Genomic DNA, 12057 nt, shown 5'->3' with positions numbered 1-12057 from the left:
AAAAAAAAAAAAAAGAAAAGACAAGTGCTTCAGAGCTAGAAAGCACAGTGAGTGCAGCTAACGGCTGAAGACCCTGCCATCATCAGAGGTGATCTTAGGCTAAGGACCGACTGGCCATCTTCCAGCCCCTTCCCTAGGCAGCATATTGTTGTGACTGCAATGGTGTGCCTTTGCTTCTCTTACCTCTTTGGGACCCAGTTGCTTTCTGTCTGTGTTTTGAAACAGGGCCTCTGTACTACATAGCCCTACCTGTTCTGGAACTCATGGAGAACCACCTGCCACAGCCTCCCAAGTGTTGGGATTATGTAAAACTAAGGCAGTTTACTTATCTACCTTAAGAGGTCAGTAAATTTAACAGGTATGGTGACACACACCTTTAATCCCAGCACTCAGGAGGCAGAGGCATCTGAGTTCAAGTCCAGCCTGGTTTACAGAGTGAGTTACAGGACAGCCAGGGCTATACAAAACCTGTCTCAAAAAAAAAAAAAAAAAAATTCAAGGTCATCCTTAGCTACTTGGAGTTCAAGGCCAGCCTGGGCTACATGAGAGTATGTTTCCAGAATATGTATGTAAACTGTTTTAATGCAGTAGTTAGCAGAAGCAGATGGTCAGTTAATAGCACCCATTATTATTTGTATTAATGCTGTTTTACTTTTTAGCATGGTCATGTAAGTACTAAAGCCCTGGACTAAATGGGAGTCACACCTAGATCCTAGACTCTTTGTTTTCTTTTTGTATGTTTTTTTTATTGTTGCTGGAATGAAGAGGTGCATTGTGGGTGTGGAGATCAAAGGGCAACTTCTTTTTTAAAATGTGTATGTGTTTTGCCTACATCTATATCTGTGTAGTTCACGCACACCTGATGCTGGTGGAGGTCACGGAGGGCACTGGATCCCCTGGGACTAGAGTAATAGATACTTGAGAACCTATATTGGGCTGGGCGCTGGGAACTGAACCATAGGTAATCTGGAAGAACATCTAGTGATATCAACTAAGCCAGGTCTCTAGCCTCCCTTCCGCTTTAAAACATTTTATTTTTATGGAGGGTTGGGGGGGAGTGGAGTCTAGCCCTGGAGCTGGAGTTAGAGGTAGTTGTGTGCTGCTTGACAAACCAAATTTTGGTCCTATGGAAGAGCAAGAAGCTCTTAACCACTGCGCCATCACTCCAAGCCCCAAACCTGGATTCTTTTTTTTTTTTTTTGGTTTTTCGAGACAGGGTTTCTCTGTGTCCTGGAACTCACTCTGTAGACCAGGCTGGCCTCGAACTCAGAAATCTGCCTGCCTCTGCCTCCCAAGTGCTGGGATTAAAGGCGTGCGCCATCATTGCCTGGCCAGATCTGGATTCTTACCAACCTCTTTTTATGACCTTGGGCAAATTCCTTGCATTGCGCCTTGGTTTTTCTATCAGCTTAACCTGGTTCTTGGCCCAGAGTGGTGGCACACGCCTTAAATTCCATCGCATCTGAGATCTAGGCCCGTCTTTTCTACAAGGTGAACTCCAGGCCAGCCTGGACTGCACAGTGAGACCCTTGGCTGAAACAAACAAAATAGGTGTTGCTCTGGCAGGTTATGTGCAACTCAGGTAAGGAGAATCTCTAGGACTCTGAAGACTCCGAAGCCCCACGAGAGACCGCCACAGGATGTGAGGTCCACAAGAGCAGCCTAACCCTCATCTTCACGACAAAAGGCTGGAATCCTGGTCACTGTTTTGACACCCCTCTTCCTCCCACTTTGTGTTTGTTGAACCCCACACTGGCCCGCATACTTCCTTCTTAGGAGGGTTTCTGGCGCCCTCCCCATTCAGACAGCCACTTGCCCACCGTCTCTAACCAACTTGGGTCCTCGGGGTCGAGGTTACCTTGTGCATGCAACCTAAGTACCACCCACACATAAGCTTCAATGTGACCTTTCACAGGCTCCAACTGTCGGGTCCAACCCAGAGAGAAGCCCAGGGGAGAGCGGATCCCAGGGCAGACTAGCTCTGTGCAGGACCCGCCCCCGCGCTCCGATTCCGGCACCGACCAAGGCTCCTGGAGGTGGGTTCGGGATTTCGTGCCAAAAGCTTAGTCGTCGCACTCTCGTGAGACTTGCTCCCGGAAGACCCGCCCCTCTTCCGTGTAGCGACCAATCGGCAAGGGCGACGGTTAAGACAGTTGGGTTTTGAAAGAGCCAATGAACGCTAGCAGCGGAGAGTTTAAGAACAACAGTCCGGCGTGCCTTTAGCTTTTCCAGAAAAGAACGCGTTCGGCAGTCCCACGGACCCACTGTGAGGAGCCGGGGATTATTTTTTTGTTTGGGAGAGCTGAGTACGGAGAGGTGCCGGGCTGGTGCGAGCGGTAGCAGGCGGAGCTCAGGAGCCCGGCGAGATTCGAGCTTGGTCGCTTCTCGTCCCCATTAACGTGCCATGGCGCAGTTCGTGTTCGAGAGCGACTTGCACTCACTGCTTCAACTGGACGCGCCCATCCCCAATGCCCCGGTTGCACGCTGGCAGCGCAAAGCGAAGGAAGCCACAGGCCCGGCCCCCTCGCCCATGAGGGCTGCCAACAGATCACACAGCGCCGGCCGGACCCCGGCCCGAACTCCTGGTGAGTGGCTGGCTGGTCGGAGGGAGATGGGTCGCCGAGAGTTGGCCTTCATGCTGCCCCCAGGAGCCTCGTCAGGCTGTCTGACTTCTCTCCCCCTGCCCCAGGCAAATCTAGTTCCAAGGTTCAGACCACCCCTAGCAAACCTGGAGGTGACCGCTATATTCCCCAACGCAGTGCTTCGCAAATGGAGGTGGCCAGCTTCCTCTTGAGCAAGGAAAACCAGCCGGAAGACAGTGGGACGCCCACCAAGAAGGTATGATTCCACAGGGGACTTGAGACCTGATGTGTCTGTTCCCTGATTGATACCAGTCTGCCCTGACTCATCTCCCATGTATTTCAGGAGCATCAGAAAGCCTGGGCTCTGAACCTGAACGGTTTTGATGTGGAGGAAGCCAAGATCCTCAGACTCAGTGGAAAACCTCAGAATGCCCCAGAAGGTAAGAAGTGACATTCATGGAGGTTGGTGTCAGCCCTTCCTAAGGGGAGACATGTGGCTGCTTTTCCACATGTGGGTGGGTATGAGTTTCCAAGTCTAGACCCACTGTCTTGCCACAGGCTACCAGAACAGACTGAAAGTTCTCTACAGTCAGAAAGCCACGCCTGGCTCCAGCCGAAAGGCTTGCAGATACATTCCTTCCCTGCCAGACAGGATTCTTGATGCCCCTGAAATCCGCAATGACTACTGTAAGTGTGCCATTGTCTTTGTGGATGGAGAAAGATGACCCGGGAATGGACCAATCCAACAAAGGGCCTCATTCATGTTTTTTTTTTCTTCCCCTGGCAGACCTGAATCTTGTAGATTGGAGCTCTGGAAATGTATTGGCTGTGGCACTGGATAACAGTGTGTACTTATGGAATGCTGGTTCCGGTGACATCCTGCAGTTGTTGCAAATGGAGCAGCCTGGGGACTACATATCCTCGGTGGCCTGGATCAAGGAGGGCAACTACCTAGCTGTGGGCACCAGTAATGCTGAGGTCCAGGTGAGCCTGGTCCCCTTATGGTGGCTCGGTGGTCATTGGGCTCAGGGAAGAGCTTGCCCTGCTGATAGGCTGTTGATGCCCAGCTTGAAGCTGTGAGCCTGTGGTCTTGCCTCTGCAGCTATGGGATGTACAGCAGCAGAAACGACTTCGAAACATGACCAGTCACTCGGCTCGAGTGAGCTCCCTCAGTTGGAACAGCTATATCCTGTCCAGGTCAGTTGTTTTTTGCTACTCTATAGCAAAATCTTTCTGGTTTCTGCTATCCAGAACTAAATCTACTTTCTCCTCCCAGTGGTTCACGGTCTGGCCACATCCACCACCATGATGTTCGGGTAGCAGATCACCATGTGGCCACACTGAGCGGCCATAGCCAAGAAGTATGTGGGCTGCGCTGGGCCCCGGATGGACGACATCTGGCAAGTGGTGGCAATGATAACATTGTCAATGTGTGGCCTAGTGGTCCTGGAGAAAGTGGCTGGGTTCCCCTGCAAACGTTCACTCACCATCAAGGTGCTGTCAAGGTGAGAAAGCATTTGAGCTTGGTCGTTACAGGCACTGAAGCTATATACACTAGGGGCTACTAAAAGAAGACAAGGTGGGGTTCAGTTTAATTGTGACACTTAGAGGTTGGGAGATGGTTTTATCCACTGTCTATTCATAATAGATGATGATTACTGTGCCCAGAGAGCCTTCCAGCATTGTCATGATTATTGAAGTATCTCCTGTCTCAATGTTGTTTGAAAATTATTATCACCTCTGATTGGCTAATAAAGAGCTGATCAGCCTATAGCTGGAGAGGAGAGTTTAAGGTGGGACTTTGATTCCAGTGAGTGGGTGGGTGTGTTTGCGGGTGGAAAGAGGAGAGAGGTCACCGTAAGGGAGTCTCCAGGAGCCTGATGGAGCAGGAACATCCAGGGCGAGACTGAGATGTCAGGTGACAGGGCAGGTCCTGGGTGGTAGGCATCATGGTTAGATTAGAATAGATGAGAACCCTGTTCAGCTATAGAGCAAGAAGCTCTTTAACACACACACACACACACCAGGTTTCTGTGTCATTTCAAAGGAAAGGAGGGCATGGAAAAGCTCAGTACTTTTACATGTAGAGCTTCTCCTGTTTGTCTGCTGACCTGACCCAGCCTTTATCCATTCCACCCAGGCTGTTGCATGGTGTCCCTGGCAGTCCAATATCCTGGCAACAGGAGGAGGTACCAGTGATCGACACATTCGCATTTGGAATGTCTGCTCTGGGGCCTGTCTAAGTGCTGTGGATGTGCATTCCCAGGTAGTTTTGTTGTGATTGCTACTGGTGATTCATGGTTTAACCTATACCAGACAGAGGTGTATTCCTCTATGTGACATTTCTGAACAGCCAGTTCTACTCCAACTCTATATCTGACCATTTCTACATTTCTGACTTGGCCCTCATTCCCATCCCCATTTCCTAGTTTGGCTTCTTTCCAAGCCTAGGTCCTCAAGCATCACCTCCTCCATATGTCCCAATTAAGCTTGTCACTTCACCTTGCCTTCCTGAAATGTACTGTGTTCCTCTTATACTGTTTTAGATAGCAGAACCTGCATAAAAATCTGAAAAGCCAGCTAATCGTTCATCCTCCTCAGGTTATTTCAGTGTTATCTTGGGTTACCACTCACATCTGTCCCCTCCTCAGCACTGAGTCGTCTTTTTGTTTTGTTTTGTTTGGTTTTTTGTATTGAGACAAGGTCTTCTTGTGAGATAGTCTTGCCCTGGCTGGCCTCAGTCCTCCTGCTTTAGCATCCCAAGTGCTGAGATTACCAGCATGCACCTCCATGCCCAGGCTCCCACACATTCTGTCTTCCAGTTTCTTCTGTAATTTACATTGTGATATCTTACTATCCTTAAACCTGTGATGACTCCCACAACCTACAGCATAAGATCCAAATACATTAGAACATTTGAGGCTCTTGCTGTAAATACTCCAGCTTTCCCTGTCTGCTCCCCTCACTCTGCCTTCACTGTAGGCGTAGGCTCTGAAGGCAGATGGTGGAAGTTGCTTATGGGATTCCTTTGGGTAACATGGAGCTTCCTTCTGGAGGATTCATCTTCATTAACACAGATGTTTGTCTTGGGGCTTCAGTAAGGTCTGTGACCATTTAAGTTTTAAATCTGCAACACCTGATAGGGTTTCTAATACTAGAATGGACTCAGTTCTGAGTAGCCCTGGCTGAATATCATACCCATTCCTTTTCCACAGGTGTGCTCCATCCTCTGGTCTCCCCACTATAAGGAGCTTATCTCAGGTCATGGCTTTGCCCAGAACCAGCTGGTTATTTGGAAGTACCCAACCATGGCCAAGGTGGCTGAGCTCAAAGGTAAGTGGCAATAGGAAGCTAGGCAGAAAGGCCACATAGTGTATGTTTCCATTCATATGAAATACTGAGAATAGACAGACTAATGGCTTGCCTGGGGCTTTGGTGGGGATGGTGGGAAGTATGATTGCATTTATGTGAATTGTTGAGAATGGGTAAATGTAGAGTGAACAGGCTAAGATTGCCATGGTACTAGTTATAACAATGCACAACCTAACCTTGTAAATAAAAGTGAGTGTATGGTATTCAGATTTCATTTCAGGTGACTGTCAAAGTTAGAGGGAGGGCTGTGTGTGTACTCAAATGCACTGCTCTCACTCTAGGTCACACAGCCCGGGTCCTGAGTCTTACAATGAGTCCGGATGGGACCACAGTGGCATCAGCAGCAGCCGATGAGACTCTACGATTGTGGCGCTGCTTTGAGTTGGATCCTGCCCTTCGGCGGGAGCGGGAAAAAGCCAGTGTAGCTAAAAGTAGCCTTATCCACCAAGGCATCCGTTGAAAACAAACCCATTTCCCTTCTTGATTTTTTAAAAATTTTTTTTTTAATAAAGTTCATACCTTCCTTTCTTGTGTCCCAGCATCCTTCCTACATGCTGCCCCTACTCTCACTAGAGCTAGAAGTCTTTATGGGAACTTTTGGCAGTCCCCCACCCCCTTTTTTAAAATCATTTTTGTGGTTTTGGGAACTGAACTCAGAGCCTTGCCTACTGAGCTTCACGTTGATTTTGAGACAGGGTCCAGGCTAACCTTGAACTTGTGAGCCTCCTGCTTTGTACCCTCCCCAGTAGCTGGGATTACTGCCTGTACTGATGTATACACACACACAATCTCAGTGGTTTCCTGTCACTTTAATTAAGACACAAGTGAGTGCACCGCCTGCACTGCCAGGCCTGCTGCCTGCCCATCCTGACCTTTGGCCCAGAAGCTCAAGCTTCAGTGTGGAGTGAAAAGGGAGCCTGAGTCCACAGTGACAGATTATTGCTGACCTCTTCAGTGTGAGGAGAAAGGCCACACACAAGACCCGGGTTCGGGCCAGCCCTGAGTGTTCCTCTCCCGAATTTAAGGCAGGGAGGGGGAAGTAAGTGTCCAGCCCTTTCAGCCTCCAGTTGTGGCAGACAGCAGTGAGGCCACATCCCTGGAGCTGGCTGGGAGAAGGAATGGGAACAGTGATCCCTGTAGACCAGCTGTGGAGAGGGGAGAGCCAGTCCGCCTACTCAGTCCTGACCACAAGAGCCCTGGTCGTAGGTGTAGGTAGAGAGGACACTTGTGGATGCTGCCCAAGGTGCAGTCCTGAGGCACTTAGGTGGGCAATATCTAGGTCATGCTTCTCAGTTGGCCTTGACCTTGGTGGTAGCTGGAGTTCCATTTTGCTGGACTGCACGGGGCAGCCGCTTCCCCTTCGTGTAAGAGTGATACCAGAAATTGGAGAACAGTACGAAGAAGATGGTGCCATACATCCAGATGAGGTGGATGATGATGGGGTACTGGTAGTTGCAGCTGGGCATGAAGTAGTATTGGCTGATGTGCAGTGAGACCAGGACAAACTGGATCTGGGATAGAAAAAGACAAGGGTCAGAAATACGTTCAGGAGGAGTAGGCTTTGGGTGGGGTCAGAGGTGAGACTCACCAGCTGAATGGCTGTCATATGTTTCTTCCACCAAAGGTAGGGCTGAGCCACGGGGCCAAGGGCAGACAATCCGTAGTAGAGGTACATGACAACATGTACAGAGGAGTTTATCATGGCATGGAAAGAGCCCATTCCTCCTACAACAGGAAAGAAGATGGTCAGATGAGCCTCTACTCCCTGTGGCCACCCTCTCGTCCAATGGCCATCACTGCTCACCTGGAGCAATCTTGATGCCCCACCACCAACTCCAGGGAAGCACTGAGTGATGGAAGACGTGTAGGAAGGTCACTTGCCCATCCTTCTTCCGGAGGATGAATATCACCTGAGGGAAGAATAGAGAGGTTGAGTGCCAGTTCCTCCTTTCCACTGTCAAGTTCTAGCAGCTGTAACTACTCACTGTGTCCATCAGCTCAATGACCTTGGAAAGCATGAAGAGCCAAGCCACTCGAACCATCTGTGAGAGGTTAGATCAGTTAGATCAGTCTTAAAATACTGTACATTGTATCCAAAGACCCTCTGCTACCTGGCCAACTCTGACTCTCCCTTATCTAAGTTGCTTATATGATTATCTAAGGCTCTACTTACCCGAAGTGCTTCAGGGCTATTGGAAAAGTCTACGGGGTCACAGCGCCAGGTGTAGGTACTCAGCCAACCAGACATCAGAAACTAAGAAAAAGAGTGAATTAGACCCCCATTCCCCTCTCCCAGCAACACCTCCCCCTCACTAACTGGACCTCTGGAATAGATACTGCTATGCTCTGGCCAATGCCCTGTACCCTAACTCTTAACCTGCAGACAGAAACTACAGCCTCAGCATACCTCATAGACAATGTAGAGGGAGAGTGTCACCAGTGAGAAATTGTAGACAATCATGAAGCCTCGAAGTTGGAAGGGCTTCCGATTAGCCATGATTCGAGGCCCAAGCGATAGGACGAAGTACACATAGGTCAGAAGGATGGAAGTTATTAGCAAGGGGGACCCCATCAGAGGGTAGCTTTGGATCCGGGGATCTGTGAATAGGATGTCAAAAGAGTGAGGGTCACAGGGTTTAAGAGCCTTCTCAGGACTAGACATGAGTCAGGTCACAAGTAGTTCATAAGGACACAACCCTAGATCCTGGGATCCCCGGGAAGAAGGGAAGGCAGGAGGATAGACAACAGCTTACCTGCACGCTTCATCAGTTCCTGGTACAAGTTCACAACAGCCTCCATCCTGGCTAAGGACTCTAAGGAGGGGTGGAGAGTGTATCAGGCAGGGACCACTATGTGCCCCCTATCATACACGTGGCCCACAGGACAAGATACAGAATCAGACAACTGATGCCTCACTGACAAAAGGATAGGGCTGTGAATCCAGCTGAGTGGTGAAGTATTTCCCTAGCATGCACAAGGTCCCAAGTTTAATCCCGCCCGTGGTGAGCAGGGGGATACTGAGAGAAAAGGCAGTTTGGTTGGAGCATCGGCTCCCTAAGCATCCTGCCTGCCTGGATAGAGCTGTCCCACCCTTCCCCTCCATTCTGTGAGAGAGTCCCTGCCTCCCTCCCCTCTTTGAGAGAACTCTGCCTTCCAGGTCTCCTCCTGAAGCCTTTCCCCTCGCAACACAGTTCATCTTCCCAGTGAACTTCCTCAAACTTTTTGGCAAGCAGTCTCATCTCTCAGCTTTGAGACACTCTTCTCTCCAGAGATTCTCCCCTTCAGCCATTTCTCTCATACCCCCCTTCTCCCAGGTAAAATCCGTCTGGCCCTTTCCCAAGACTCCCATCTCCCCTCTGTCCTCTGCCGGGACTCCCACCTCCATGGTCCTCCCTCTGTTCCTTCTAGTACCTGAACAAACCTTAGGGTTCCACTTCTCTCGTGGTGAACACCAGTGCCCCGGCTTCCCCTCTGCCTCCCAGGCTCTCACCTCCAACCTCCTGCCTTCTTCCAGTGCTTCACCTCCAGCCTCTCTCCTCCCCTCTTCTCACAGGCAAGTTCTGCCTGCCCCTCTCTCTCTTCCACTCCTGAAGCCTGGCTCTTTGAGACTCCTGCCCTGGCGGCTCCACCTGTCTGACTAGATCTTGTAGCAGCCCCGCCCTCCTCCCGCCCCCGCTACATTGGGCATGGGGTGGAGGGTGGGTCCAGGCCACAGGTCAATGCCTAGAGGAGCAGGACCCACCAGAATTGAGAAAGCTAAGTAAGCCCCGGACTCACCACCTCTAACCAGCCAGCTAAACTAAGTTTTAGGTTCTCTCTGGCCAAAGCCAGAAGTATTGCTAAAAATCCACACCCAGCATTCTCTCCCAAACCAGCCATGAATTCTCAGTTTGTCCTACTTCAGAATGGGCATCACCCTTCCCTGCCAGGGAGGGGCAAGGACACCAGTGGTATGTGAGGAGGTGGGGGAGTGGGGGAGGTCTCAGGAATCTCTCCCTCCTCTGGGAGGGAGCCTCATGGGCTAGGTCCCCTCCTCCTCAAAGTTGGAAGGAATGTCAAGGGAAAGAAAGCTTACAGGGATACAAAAACTTAGCCTAGACCCAGGGAAGCCTGGGACTTTGTCCCAGAGGGATCCGGCCATCGCCCAACAAGCTGAGTGCTCCAGGTGCTCTCCACTCTCCCTGCCTTGGGGCTCAAGTTCTACCATCCATATTTGCACTCTCACGAAGTAATATGTACCTTCATCACACCGCTCTCAACCACCCCCAGAGACATGCATACCGTGCCACAAGCTAGCCAGCATACATCCACACACACAGCCCATGCATAGCTTGCTGACCTTCACACCACCAAAGCAGGCCTTCCTACTGGACTCTGACATGCCAAGCTCCTAAACTTCACACCTGTCAGGCATTGCATTATGGGACATACAGCTGACCAGGCATGGGTATATCTTCACCCACACCTCCCTCCTTCACACAGAGCTCTTGGTGATCGACACTCATTTCTTCCTACAGTTACACTTTTGTTGGTAGCTTTATGTTGGAGTGGGGCCTAGTACTTAGGCATGTGCTCTCACACACAGCTCCTCTCTGACACATGTGAGCTTGCCAGTTCCTTATCTCCTTCAACCTCCTCCAATTCACTCGCCCTTCACCACCACTTACACCGGTAGATACACAGTGACCCCGAGGACAGGAGGGAGTCCAGACTTCTGAAGTGGATCTCTCCCTAAGCTTGGGGGAAACCCGGGTGTGCATCCTCCCCCCCTTTCCCCGCTCCCGAGGTGGAAGAGGGCCAGTTCCCTTAAGATGGATGGAAAGGAAAACAGGCACCGGCAAGGGCAGGAAGGGGAAAGAGAGGAGGGGGCAAAGGGAGGAAGGCCAGGAGGTGCTGGAAAAGAACTAGGTGTGATCAAATGGGGGTCAGGGGCCAAGGTGCCGGGAAGGGATCGTGCTGGGCAGGCCCAGCCCCAGTAGCTGGGACCTCCCACCCACTCGCCCCAGGAACAGCCTCGCCCACAGCCTGGGCAGGGCAGGGCAGGGCTAGCCTGGCCAGCCAGGCAGGGGGCGCTGGCACGTGGGGAGCCATGGAAGGTACGCACTCACCAGTGGGAGCCAGGTGGGCAGCAGTGAAGGGCTCAAAGGGATCAGGGCCGGAGAGAAGTCCCCAGGGCCGCCTGCCCGCCACTTCCTCATCTGCTGGGCCGACTTTCTGTCACCAGAGGGGGAGGGGGCGGGCCGGGCGGGGGGCGCCTGCTGATTGGGCGGCTGGCCGAGGCAGGAGGGGCCGTCCAGCGCCTGCCTGGCCGCCAGGGCGGGAGCAGGGGCGGGTCGCCAGATCCCGGGGCAGGAAGCACACCCAGCCCCAGCTCTCCACCCCTTCCTTCGCATCTCTCAGCCTGTCCCGCCGATGACTGGCTTGGCCCGCACCCAGCTTCTTATTGACGTTCAGCCTGCATGGCCCCATTCGTGGTCCTCTGTCCAGTCCAGCATGAGGACCCACTCATCTCCTGTCTGCTTTGTGACAGTCGCGGCTTATGATTACGGGAAATTTCGGTTCAACCATTCCCTCAAGGCTTTTCCAGCAAGAGGAGGGCCAGCTGTGCCTACTAAGGGCTGATTGGGGTGGCAGAAGGCTTTAGCGGGAGGCTGCTGCCAGCCACCACCATGCTTCTCAGAGCCTATAAACTTGGATGAGTCCTAGCATTAGGAGCCACGGAGAGGATTTCCTGGAACGGAGATGGGAGAATACAAGTGGCCCCAGGCAAGAACTGTGAATCACCGTCTAAACTGACCTTCAAGGTAGTGAAAGGTGGTGGGGGTGGGGGTAGCTAGTGAAATTGGCAGTGGTTCAATGTAGTAGATCTTGGAGGCTAAATGAGACAGTCTGAGTTTTATTCTAGAAGCAGAAGAAAACAAGAATTTTGAGGCGGCTCATCTTATTCTTCAGACATTTACTGGCCATCTATAGTGTGCAAAACCACATTAAGTTCTGCTCCCTGCACTTAACATAACTTATAGCCCAGGTACAGGTACTAGAGAGATCAGGTGAGAGAAAACTGCTAGGTCTGAAGTGGTAACAGATGGGGTTAGGTTGCAGG

At 51.4% G+C, this 12057-nt stretch overlaps 2 protein-coding genes across 5 annotated transcripts; one reads left to right on the top strand and one right to left on the bottom strand.

The window, feature by feature from the left end:
* The first annotated feature begins 2135 nt into the window (after positions 1-2135).
* Positions 2136-6480, top strand: Cdc20 (cell division cycle 20). The gene is made up of 10 exons (XM_031378435.1): positions 2136-2585; positions 2690-2838; positions 2926-3022; positions 3141-3269; positions 3370-3566; positions 3685-3779; positions 3859-4087; positions 4723-4848; positions 5798-5915; positions 6236-6480. Exons 1-10 carry the CDS (start codon positions 2405-2407, stop codon positions 6412-6414), a joined length of 1500 nt encoding a protein of 499 aa, XP_031234295.1. The 5' UTR covers positions 2136-2404; the 3' UTR covers positions 6415-6480.
* A 264-nt stretch (positions 6481-6744) lies between these two features.
* Positions 6745-11209, bottom strand: Elovl1 (ELOVL fatty acid elongase 1). Of its 4 annotated transcripts, none has more exons than XM_031378436.1 (8): positions 11063-11209; positions 8708-8767; positions 8362-8552; positions 8128-8208; positions 7940-7996; positions 7759-7864; positions 7543-7679; positions 6745-7465 (listed from the first exon to the last, which is right to left on the bottom strand). In XM_031378436.1, the coding sequence occupies exons 2-8, from the start codon at positions 8751-8753 to the stop codon at positions 7244-7246; spliced, it is 840 nt and encodes a 279-aa protein (XP_031234296.1). In that variant the 5' UTR covers positions 8754-8767; positions 11063-11209; the 3' UTR covers positions 6745-7243. The 4 variants fall into 4 exon arrangements, with proteins under 4 accessions (XP_031234296.1, XP_031234297.1, XP_031234298.1 ...); XM_031378437.1 differs by lacking the exon at positions 11063-11209 and adding an exon at positions 9445-9576; XM_031378438.1 differs by lacking the exon at positions 11063-11209 and adding an exon at positions 9366-9484 and having other exon boundaries at positions 6751-7465.
* Between the last annotated feature and the right edge of the window lie 848 nt (positions 11210-12057).

The sequence above is a fragment of the Mastomys coucha genome, unplaced genomic scaffold (assembly GCF_008632895.1).
Source record: "Mastomys coucha isolate ucsf_1 unplaced genomic scaffold, UCSF_Mcou_1 pScaffold18, whole genome shotgun sequence".
NCBI classification, from domain to species: Eukaryota; Metazoa; Chordata; class Mammalia; order Rodentia; family Muridae; genus Mastomys; species Mastomys coucha.
This window is presented reverse-complemented; position numbering and strand designations above follow the sequence as displayed.

Coding starts and splice junctions, on each gene's coding strand:
- Cdc20 (XM_031378435.1), top strand. CDS start 2,405: ATGGCGCAGTTCGTGTTCGAGAGCGACTTGCACTCACTGCTTCAACTG. Junction 4,849..5,797: donor CTGTGGATGTGCATTCCCAG/GTAGTTTTGTTG, acceptor CCTTTTCCACAG/GTGTGCTCCATCCTCTGGTC. Junction 5,916..6,235: donor CAAGGTGGCTGAGCTCAAAG/GTAAGTGGCAAT, acceptor CTCTCACTCTAG/GTCACACAGCCCGGGTCCTG.
- Elovl1 (XM_031378436.1), bottom strand. CDS start 8,753: ATGGAGGCTGTTGTGAACTTGTACCAGGAACTGATGAAGCGTGCAG. Junction 8,553..8,707: donor GGAACTGATGAAGCGTGCAG/GTAAGCTGTTGT, acceptor TCCTATTCACAG/ATCCCCGGATCCAAAGCTAC. Junction 7,466..7,542: donor ATATGACAGCCATTCAGCTG/GTGAGTCTCACC, acceptor TTTCTATCCCAG/ATCCAGTTTGTCCTGGTCTC.